This window comes from Lipophrys pholis, assembly GCF_963383615.2.
Source record: "Lipophrys pholis genome assembly, chromosome: 16".
NCBI lineage: Eukaryota > Metazoa > Chordata > Actinopteri > Blenniiformes > Blenniidae > Lipophrys > Lipophrys pholis.
This window is the reverse complement of record NC_137634.1, coordinates 16,931,927-16,943,790: the sequence shown is the minus strand read 5'-3', so window position 1 is coordinate 16,943,790 and position 11,864 is coordinate 16,931,927. Positions and strand designations below refer to the sequence as shown.

Sequence of the window (11,864 nt, the reverse complement as noted above, 5' to 3'; positions counted from 1 at the left end):
GAAAAAACTAATTAAACTCTCAACTGAGGAGGAAGCGCCGACTTCCTTTGTTCTTCAGAGAAAATTCAAATTCACCACCAAAACATCTGCCAGACCTCGTCTCTGGTAACACGCTGCTCCGGGGTGTTGCGGCACAAGATGTTGTGAGATGAAAATTCCAGCAACACTTTCGGCGGTAAAAACAACTTTCTATGAGACACATTTCAGGCCGGTGGGGCTGAAAAGTGTCAGTGTTTCATTACTGCAAGTGTTGTAGGAGTTTTTATCTTCCAGCGCCGCTTCCTCTCATTAAGCGCCTTGTATGATGGAGATCATACGGGCAGATCATGGATATATTTAGCTGTAATCAATTAAAGGTGGAGAGGAAACAAGTGTCTCTGAGCGGCATCTAACAAGTGCACAAGACGTGGAACCCTAGTGTACTTGCAGTTTTCTGCAGAGTGGATCAATGGGATAAGATGTAGGTCAAGGGAAACTTGATCTGAGCTGACATGGGAAGACACTAATAAAATGCTCCCTCCCTCAAAATGATTCCCCCGGTCCTAATAAACATATTCTTATAAAAAGGAATAACAACTGATTCTATAATGAAAGCACAGCAATTTCCCATTTGGAAGAAAATGAAATACATGGAATATGATGGTACCTATTTTGTCGCAATATTTTTGCATGAAGAAAGATGACTTCATTAATATTCTCTTGAAATAAGGTCAAAACATGAACATTTTACGTTGAAATGTCTCACATAGAAAGTGAGGATTGAAAGTAATGCAATAGTGTTAAAACTTTCCAAAATACTGCTCACTGTTTACTTGCTTAATGCCTATATTGAAGATATTGCTGAAATGTAGACAAGTTGGTACTGTGGCCCAGAAGGGCCGACGCCACAGTGCAAAGGCAAAATCCACAACGCAACAGCAAACAGCCACAAGACAAAACGCAAAGACCACAATGGACGCGTGTAGCGGTCGGAAGAACGGGCTTTGTTTCCGTCGGACAGTATTGCCTGACGGAACCAAAGCGGAACCAAACGATAGAGAGCAGAGCACACACATAACGTTAGGACAATTTCAGCACAGTGAGCAACGCCGCTGAGTTTTGCATTTGCGTTGTGGATTTTGCTCCTATGGGCCACCATAGAATAAAGTGGAGACACACTTCATAAATGAAGTCACAAATGTTATTCAACTCTTTCAAGTTACTTCTCTGCATTTCGTGTATTCATTCTGCTCGGTCACAGCAGATTAATTCGTTCTTTTTTCTTCACTAGTGTCCTGTTAGTATAGATGTCAGCTCCTGAACAAACTTGTGTTTTCTCATACCAAACAGCCTCTCACCTATCAAACTCTTTGCTACAGAGTGTGTTGGGCAAACGGCCCAATCAGTGTTTGTGCTCTTCTCTGAATTGACCTAATCCAGCCCATGCTGAAAATACAGCGATTATTACGGGGGAAGTCAGATCGGTCAATATCAGTCCAGATTGTCCTTGATGCAGTTTTACACACAGTTTGATTGGTCATGTTTGGCGTGTGAATCGTTCCCATGAAGATAGACATGCTTCATGTTGTTTCGATTGCTTCCGTTGTCGTTGTTGAGTTTTTTTATACTGCGGAAATATGTTAGTAAGAGCTCTCACAGTGAAGCTGCTGACGATATTACTGAGGTCGTGGGTCCACCAACCTCTAGTTTGTACCACGGTCAGAAAGAAGAGCACTCCGAGGATGATTGGACTACAGGTGACATAAATGTTGGGCATTTTCATGCTTTTTAATCTGGAATCAATCCGCGAAATGAGGTGTCACATATCTAATCACCTTGACGAAAGTTAAATAAATTGAATATTTAATCGAAACGCCTGAATTTGTAAAGTAAACTATTAATTATCACTCAATAGATTATCCCAGAGAATCCTGCTGGTGTCGCAAATTTCATCATTTCTTGTGTTGGATCAGATCAAAAAAGATCATTTCCACATATTCCACTTATTGTGATAACGAGTTTGCGGTGAGATTATTTTAAAGCGATATATTTTGGTTGATATTGCAGTCAAATTTAGTCACAAGACCCAGTCTGCTCGTTGTATTGTCAAGCTGAGCGATGTTTTCTCACAGAATTCCCTCCCAAAGTTAGAAAACAGTCTTTTCGACAAGCCACTGCAAAACCATTGTCAAGATTTTCACCCTTCGGTGATCAAAGGTAGTTGTGAGATTTTCTGGTTGGTAGATTTCATTTGTTGCTGTCTCTCAGATAGATTCACCCAGCGTGACATTGTACAAATATCCACAAAGCCTGGTTATCTTATCTGCGGATGGCACGCACCCAGCAGCTATCACTTCCTGCTTTTTTCATCTTCAGGTTTTACATTTCAGGCACCTCGTGGATGCTTTTATGCAGCGAGGCTTGTGTTGAGTAAGCAGATTCAGTGTATTGAAGGTTGGTGGGAGGGTGGAGGGGGGGTTTTTTTTGGGGGGGGGGACACACAATGTGCTCAAATATATCACCTTTTGCCTGGATTAACTTCTGAAAATGTAATAGCATCTGAAAAGTGTTAATATGTGAAATAATACATTTTAAACAAATCCAATCTGATGGACCATCCATCTTAACTCAATCCAACTAAAGTCAGCTGACTGTTGTTAAGAGGCAGCAAACACCTTGGACAGGTCCAGTCCATTACACAGAGAGAGAAAGAGAAAGAGAGAGAGAGAGAGAGAGAGAGAGAGAGAGAGAGAGAGAGAGAGAGAGAGAGAGAGAGAGAGAGAGAGAGAGAGAGAGAGAGAGAGAGAGAGAGAGAGAGAGAGAGAGAGAGAGAGAGAGACAACCACATACACACATCTATTTGCAATTAGAGACACCGCTTCAACTTATACACCCACATTTCTACTGTGGGAAGAAAGCCCACAAAGAAAACCACTAAAACAGAACAGAATCATCATTACATCATCAGAAACAATGCAATTTGAAACTTTGAAGATTCTTGGGTTTGTACAACTAATCTATTACTTTTAGTGTTTGAAAGGGTTGTTGACTTTGAAACAAGAATGTTTGTTGTGCAACCAACCCTGAAACTATATAGTCGCAACTCGCTGGCCGACATGGTCTTTCATGTGTGTTTTACATGTTCTCCTTGTCCCTGTGAGGATTTTCTAGAAATGCCTTGTTTTCTTCACACAATCCAGACACGATGGGAAGGTTTGATTCGCGAGAGTCTATATGTTGGTCCTGTGAGGGAATGTCCAGCCTTTTGCATAATTCACCGTGGTGAGAAAAACTGGAGGGCCATCACACACATCGCGACTTTATCATCTTTTGAAAAACTACTTTGAAAAGGGTTTCTTCTCTCGAGATGAGCTGCGGTCAAATCCATGATGGGGAGGATGTTACTGCGTTTGTAAGCAGGTGGTCTCTGGGAACAGGCTGTGTCATTAATCAGAGCAGAGCGGTCAAAGAAATGGATGTTTTCCCCTCTGCTTCCATCTGTGCTGTCACCGCGCGGAAACTTTAACACACCACTTTTATTACCAAGTGCTGTCCTCAAACTCCATCTCAGTGGTAATTGTCAGATATTCAAGGTTGGATATGAGGCGCTCTGTCACTGCGTTGTTGGCACATGTGGCTCAACACATCATTGCCAGAAATGTATTAAAGTGTTACCTGTCCCAGCTCGAGATGTTAGCTGTATAGCTTTGAGAAGGAACAAGTGCAAATAGAAAATGTTTCACTTTACTCATTGTGTTCTCGTAACACATACTCACTTTGTTGTGTATTGGGCAACTCGAGAGTTGAAATATCATACTTGTGGGTGCACACTGCCTCCCTGTGGTGGAACTGCGACTTGCATCTGTGTATATTTGTTTATCATGTTTGGTGCAAACATAGCACACTCTCTACTTTGCTTGATAAGAATTCTAGTTGAGAAACCGTAGATTTGCTCAAATACAGCTCAATTTAAGGCGACACCTTCTATATGACAACCAGGAATCACAAGAGAAGGGACTTACACGATTTGTGCTTTATTGACAAAAAAAAAAAAAGATTGCACAGTTTCTACTGTTGATTGCAAGAGCAGTGTTGATCACTTTCACAAAGAAGCTTCTCCTCTCATATTGTAACTCCCATGACTAAACGGCACCGTGCAACTCTTAACTAGCCCACTCTGTACCTTTTCAAATGGACAAGACAGCTGAAAACAACTGGCAGAAGGCGATACCAAAAAACAAAAAAGAAAAAGAAAAAATGGGCAGACGAACGTGGCATTTCAATTAAAGGCATGCGATGGTGAAAGACACAAACACATGGCTGAGATGAGCTGAAGAGCCCCCCCCCCCAGAAAGAAAAGTGGCCTTTGTGTGAGTGGATTTCAATGTATAAGAACAGGTCATGGGGATTGTGCAAAATATTCTGATAACATGACAAGATACAGCTCTATGTGAACACGGAGGATTGCTGTCGATCCAGTTTTTGTTTTGCCACATTGGAGTTGGTAAAGACTTCACCGAAGCCATAACACAAAGATGGCCAGCCTCACAATTTGTGGCCAGGAGAGGACATACCTCATCAGAACACGTTACATGAACAAAAGAATAGGCGATACACGACTCTCCCATATATTATTTTAGTACCTCTTGAACTTTAAACAGCATCCATCTTCAAATAATGGCTTAAGCACGGGACACTAATCTCCACTTGGAGAGCACCTTTGCATATTCTGCAGAGGTGTGACCAGAAACAAGTTCTACTGCATTTCCAAATGAAACATGGTCCTTTAGCCAATAGAAAGTGTCAGATTTGATACATAAAGAAGTCATATCCTGCCTTTATATGGTTCAATTAATTGTCATTGTGAATTTTTGGAATGATTCTGCACGTGTGTGTATCCTCATCCTTTCGATTGCCGTTTGGTTTGTTGACTCTCACAACATGTACACATGACGGTGAAAGCTGAGAGAAACTTGTGAATTTACCGCTGTCATGCCTCTACATAGTTAAATTCTTCCAACTTGTAAAATGAGTGCCTAAAATATTAAGACAGTGTTCAAGATGGAAACCAAAAAGACACGGAAAGGCCGAAAAACAATCTTCATAGATCAAAATATTAAACCCTGCCTTGTTATTCATTTAGAAAAATGGGAAGTAGCATTAAATATAACAAAGAAAGATGGAAATAATCTTAATGCTGACAACAAAAAGTCCTGAAGAGACATAATTCTATCCCAAAGACATGATCTCTCCTGCTTTCCAGTTGGCCAGTAGCAAGAGAAAACATCAATCAAGCTCCACGACAAAGCATCTCAACAAAGTGAATGAGCAGGCAGGAGGGCCAACGGGCTCGGTGCAGGTTTCCCCATTTATCAATCCTCCGAGTGCGGATCAAAAAATGTAGTCTCGGGTCATCTTCAGGGACGGCATGGCCTCATTGACATTCTGGTCCAGGCGGTGATACTCCACTGTGTTTCTGGAACATAGACCCTCCTTCCACCATCGGCTGTGCGCTAGGTGGAAGATCTGACAGGAGAGGAAAGAGGCAAAAAGTAGATTAAAAAAACCAACTAATATCTAATTACTGTCATTGATGTATGTGTTCTGATCAAGTCCAAACTATTCCTTAGTTCAAACACTATCAGAAAAGATGACAAGGAGGCCAGATTCATTTCAGAAATCGAGCCCAAACTTGGAAAGCGGAGCCTAATTTACAACATAAAACCTTTCTAACCTCTTAATTTCAAGCACAATTTCATCTGGAGAAATCAGTTGGTCTTGGGTGCATTTGTGTGCATCAATCAACAGATATGTCAAACGGAGTTCGCTACCAAAGAGCCCATATTCAAAGTTATTGATCAAATGATCTCAACCATCAAAGTGCTACCTTTAGTCCAGCTCAGTTTTATTAGAGATGTGTTGAAAACCTTTACAGATAAAGATTTGGTTGTCTTTTTCTCTTTTTTTTTTTGTAGAGGCCTATAGCGAGTGTGGTTCATTAGAAGTCTGCAGTGGCATTCAGCTGTCAGACCACTGAGGAAAAAGGTCACAGCAACCATTGGTGGAAGTGAATGTAAACCACATTTACACCACTTTCTTGGGTGGTGAGACTCAAAGCAATATCTCTTTATGCTACTTTAACCTAAATTAGAACATTTGAGGTTAAATTTTGTGTTTGCCTGCCGCTCGCTGCTGAATAGTATCGCCTCAATTTTATGTCTTTCACCAAAATCCCATCTACAGTGACCGGACCATTTCGCATTTTTATTTAAATTTTTTTGCAGAAACACACTATTTGCGAGTTTGTCCGCATGTTTTGATGTGATTTTGTGTTCATGCTTCCAAGTTACGAGCTGAAAGTGAGGCGGAAGAAGGGAAAAAAAGAAAAAGGAAAAAAAAGCAGTACCTTTCCTCTTAAAGAGGCAGGTACACAGAATTAAAGTTTCATACACGTTTAAAAAAAAAAAAAAAAAAAAAAAAGCTGCATCACAGTTTGGCCGTCTAACTTGTTAGCATTGCTCGACTGCTGTCACACTCACCTTTCTCTTGTTGTGGTAGGTGATGTAAGCGATGGCCACCAGGAAGGCCAGGATGACCAGATGAATGAAGAAGTGGGAGTCCTGATCCTCGGTGTTGTAGTTATCTCTCTGGTAGGGGATGTTGTCCATTTTGTCAGCGGACTGCACTGCGACCCCAATTGTATCTTTGTAATCGCCATCTTTTCCATTTATCTCTACGTCATCATAGGACTCGTCGTCGTCCTCCTCCTCTTCCTCCTCCTCCCCCACCTCATCCTCCTCTTCATCCTCCTTACTGAAATACTTAAATGAACTGACAGGACCTTCTTTCTCGGTGGACTGGAGCGCTAGTGCATTGAGTGGTGTCACTGCATCCTCTTGAATGTATGGGTCCTCTGTTTGTTCCTCACCAGGCTTTGTTGGGTCAGGGATTTTGACAGTGGTGGTGGTGGTGGGGGGAGCTGGAGTTGAGTTGATTTTGGGAGCAGTTGGTAGTTTAGCCGTCTCTGGGATGTGAAGGTCTTTGCTCGTGTTATCTGCTGGCTCTCCGTCACTGACAGGTTTTTGCTGTTGTTTATCAGCAGACGAAGCAATGACAACAACTGAAGTATTATTGTGATTCCCAGTAGGCGACTTTGGGTCTTTCTGAGAAGCCGAAACAACAGAACCGGGCTGAGGTGCCGAAACAGCAGGATCTGGTTTAGGTACAGTTTCAGCAGGATCTGGTTTAGGTGCAGTAGCAGCAGGATCTAGTTTAGGTGCTGTAGCATCAGGGTGAGGCTGAGGTGCTGAAACAGCAGGATTTGGTTGGGATTCAGCAGCAGCGTCGGGATCTGATTGAGGTGCTGCAGTAGCGTCGGGATCTGATTGAGGTGCTGCAGCAGCGTCGAGATCTGGTTGAGCTGCTGCAGCAGCGTCGGGATCTGGTTGAGCTGCTGCAGCAGCGTCGGGATCTGGTTTAGCTGCTGCAGCAATGTCGGGATCGGGTTGAGCTGCTGCAGCAGCGTTGGGATCTGGTTGAGCTGCTGCAGCAGCGTTGGGATCTGGTTGAGCTGCTGCAGCAGCGTCGGGATCGGGTTGAGCTGCTGGAGCAGTGTCGGGATCGGGTTGAGCTGCTGCAGCAGCGTTGGGATCTGGTTGAGCTGCTGCAGCAGCGTTGGGATCTGGTTGAGCTGCTGCAGCAGCGTTGGGATCTGGTTGAGCTGCTGCAGCATCAGGGTCAGGCTGAGATGCCGAAACATCAGGATCTGGTTGAGATTCAGCAGCAGCAGCATCAAGATCTGGTTGAGATTCAGCAGCAGCAGCAGCATCAAGATCTGGTTGAGGTGCTCTGAGCTTTACATCACTTGATTTATTTTTCTGAATGGTCGAGCTCAGTCTTTGAGATGTGGTCGTAACACTTTCATCTGTCAGGCAAGAGGGAAAAAACAATGCAAGATATTTTTTATTATGGCAGAAGAAAGGACGGCAGAATACTTCTTACCAGATTCAGATTAAATAGGTTTTAACAACTTAGTACTTTGTTGTGCACGGTCATAAAGGGGTCCATTAACCATTTGATAATACCATGAATTCAAATTAAACTAGCAGTTTAGAACACCCCAGTATTTACAGCGTTCAGGTCGTTCAAGATCAATGAATAGCTTGTAATGGTACAAAGGTAAGTATTTCAGCAAACAAGAAATTGGTTAAAAACTGGCAGGTAATCAAGCCTTGAAAGTTTGTGCTACTGATTCCTGCAGCTGTTCCAACTTTTCTGGAGTACTACATAATATATATGTGTGTATATGTAGATAAAAGCAGTGTTTCAGCAAACGATGATACCAAACCCTCGTGAGCACCAGTTGAACAGTATTGTACTGCAGAAACTCATGTGTTGATATAAAAATGTCGAGAGAAATGCAAATAATAATGGGAGAGAGACAGACCATGATCAAAGTGAAAAACTTAGGTCTTTCCTGCAGAGAAATTGCAAAGAAAGTCAAAGTGTGAGTGAGTACAGTCTCCTTCACCACTAAAAGGCACTCAGGAACTGTGACACTGCATCAGGAACGTATTCACAGCACTTCACTTTGTCCACAGTTTGTTATGTTATAGCCTTATTCCACAATGGATTCAATTCATTTTGTCCCTCAAACTTCTACACACAACACCTCAATAATGACAATGCATGAAATTTTTTTTAAATATTTTTGGTTTGAATCTTGACTATGTGTCAGTGGTTACATTTAAAGAAATCAGTTTTGCGAACCTCTGCATGTATAGCAGTTTCTGAGTGCATCCTTCGGTGAAGTCAGCCTGTTGCCTGAATCAATGACACCATTTAACAAACAAGTGTCAACATTATTCCATCCGCCGGGACGAGGAGGCGTTGCCTAGGACGGGACAGGCGGGGAACACTGGGGACTTGAGGCGGAGAGTGAGACTTCCCCCAAGAGAAGAAAGGCTCTATTCATACACATGGGCCCTGCCCAGCATAAATAATTACTGAACAGGAGATCTCTGTGGCAGCAGGTCTTACACGCCACCCTCTAAGCCGGGACAAATTCATCCTCCAAGTAGCTGAGGGTCTTTTCACAAAGAGTCTGAAGTGTGTGATAAAGTATAATTTCTCAAATAAGTACAATCAACAAACATAATTTCTCCCTTTTTTTAATTTTGGTTTTTACTAGTACGAATCCTTGTTATATGTTCTACGCTGTTATCATGTGATGTTTGATTTGCAGGTTAACCACACATTCGCTGTCAAGTCATCCCACAACTGAACAAACATTTTCACTCCTTATCCCGGTATTTAGCAATGAATTATAAACAACTCTGTAAATGATGATGTGAATGTCAAGAGTGACAAAAAGCAAGATGTTTCAGGTTATTCCTCTACTGCCTGTGATTCAAACAGCAAAGGTAACTCCTAAACAAACACACAAAACAAAAAAATCCATTCGTGTTGGTAAGTTATATAGAAAACAAACAACAACACAATTCTGACACAATACGTATCCACAGATAAGTTGTTTGGCCGAGATGGTCAGATTGATGACGTGACGCAGTCAGATTATGAACGAGGTTACAAGCAAGGCGTTTTGTTTCCACCCAGTAACACAACGTTGCAGCGATACAGCTCTCTACTCAGACTGAAGCGTCTCATGTAGTCGTTATTCAAAAAAGAAAAAAGAAGAATGAACCACACATAGACCAAAAATATAAAACACAGCCGCCCTTATCGGAGCAGATTCAAGCTTTTGGACAAACAGCGTGTTCAAAGTCCAACAAGGAAAATCAGAGCAGTTTTTAGTGTGGTCTCTGCTCATTGATGGGGAACTTCAAAAGGTTGTTTCTTTCCCTGACAGGGGTTTAATTAACTACACAGATATACGACACGAGCATCTGGACGAAGTCACTTTCTACGACCAGCACAAATCAAATCACCACCACTAATCCACTGAAGAGTCCCCGGAGGGCACCTCCAGGCCCGAGACACTTCAAGACAGTATTCACATTTTTGAAGAGGCCCTCAAAGTGAAAAGAAAATGTTCATTCTAACCTGCTTCACTTTGTGCTCATAGTGGCATTTTAAATCCACCAAATCTTTTAATAACGTGAATGGTATTTTGGCATTTTGGCATTTTAAATCCACCAAATCTTTTAATAACGTGAATGGTAAGTCTCATAGCGCTGTGTTCAGGCTTAAGAGTGGGCGAGGTTATTTTGGTTAATAGTTACCAGGGGAGAACCCGACACAATGAAAAACAAATCAACACAGCACAGAGTCAATCTATTATGAAGCTACGTTCTGCTGCTGGGATCAGGAACTTCTGAAGTCTGTTACAGTCACTTAGTTCAGGCTGTATTCTGATTTTAATCAAATGTCATTCAAACTGCACGAGAGTTTGTTTTGAAGTTCATCTTATGGAGCAGGTTCAGTCTACTGGCACGAAGTGTTCTCACTTCCACACAGTGTCCGTTTAGGCTGCTTCCATCCGGGGTCACCAAGGTGCATCATGATATCACCGTCACTGATAAGCCACAATTATTCCACTAAATTCCATTCAAAGTCCAACAAAACAAAGAATTTCGCTCTGGGAATAATAAAGGATTTCTATTCTATTCTCGACAATCACACAGAAATTAATCTTAATCTGACTCCACCTGACACGTGAGAACTTTTACCTCGGTACAGAATACAAACGGTATCCTGTGTGGATTGTTTTATTGGTATAAGAGATTAGGTGTACTGTAAGTAGATAAAGAAGCTACAATAACTCAAACAGTTGTGAATGTGTTATCCTTTACTTAAAGGTCTGTCACGTCAAAAATGAAGATAAAGTCTTCCCATTGTCAATGATGGAACCCCCTCCCCTGAAATGTCACCACTTCTACAAGTCAGTTTTACTTAGATCAAGGCTGTTAGAGGAAGGAGACTACTAAAGTTGTCCTGTAAAGAAACCCTGATTCTTAAGACACAGATCCAGATGTCTCCACACTGACACACCTGTTGACAGCTCCACGTAGAGAATAACTCAGGTGTGTTGACGCAGATAAACATCTAAAGCATGCAGGGAACTCACTGGCTGCTTCAGCTGCCTGACTTGACGTGACTACTTCAGGTTGGACTGGTTCTTAGGTTGAAAGGAATAAAAAAAAAAAGGGGCCAAGACTAACTTACATGAAGTCACCTTTGCTAGAAACGTCTCCCTTCATACGAGACACAGTGTTAACTGGTCGGGTTGCAAGGTCGTGTTCATTCAGACGTCAGGGTTTAGTTTATTCAGAAAACAAACACGCTCGGTACACTGTGACATAGTTTCGACAAGGAGTGCGCTTTCTAAAAACGCAATTTTAAGTTGTCGAACACACACAGGAAGCGTGTTATTGACTATTTTAAACGTTTTATTGTCAGTGCTAACAGCGAGCTCCGGATACGGCTGTTTGACACGGAGCAGCTAACCGGCTAACGAGCCCACTTCAAAGTTTACATTTAACAGTCGTGACTGCTGATACTTCGCACGAATGTGACCGACCTTTATTCGATGTGGATATCGACGCTGACTGGCAGCTTGTGACGAAGAGCTGGAGCAAAATAAGCAGAAAAAAAGACGAAATCGCTCTCCTGCTTCGTCCCAGACTTCCGTGAGGCGCCATGTTGGTGCGTGATGTGATGGGGCGTGGCTTCGGTTAAATAGGACGTCACCGACACGTGGGAGGAGCGTGAGTCACGCTGCGTGATAACAGATTTGCACGTTACAATGTTTGCGTTGATGTTGAGTTGCTTCTTTTCAGGGATGTCAAACTGATTATCAAGTCAAGGACGGAATCATGGCGACATGGAGTGTCCATGTAATCCCGCTCAACTCAAATCCAACAAGT

General features: G+C 42.3%; 1 protein-coding gene across 1 annotated transcript; it reads right to left on the bottom strand.

Annotated features, from left to right (window-relative positions):
• Nucleotides 1–3,997: 3,997 nt before the first annotated feature.
• Nucleotides 3,998–11,658, bottom strand: cUnh5orf15 (chromosome Un C5orf15 homolog). The gene is made up of 3 exons (XM_080483678.1): nt 11,519–11,658; nt 6,519–7,903; nt 3,998–5,505 (listed from the first exon to the last, which is right to left on the bottom strand). Exons 1-3 carry the CDS (start codon nt 11,637–11,639, stop codon nt 5,371–5,373), a joined length of 1,641 nt encoding a protein of 546 aa, XP_080339804.1. The 5' UTR covers nt 11,640–11,658; the 3' UTR covers nt 3,998–5,370.
• Nucleotides 11,659–11,864: the final 206 nt, after the last annotated feature.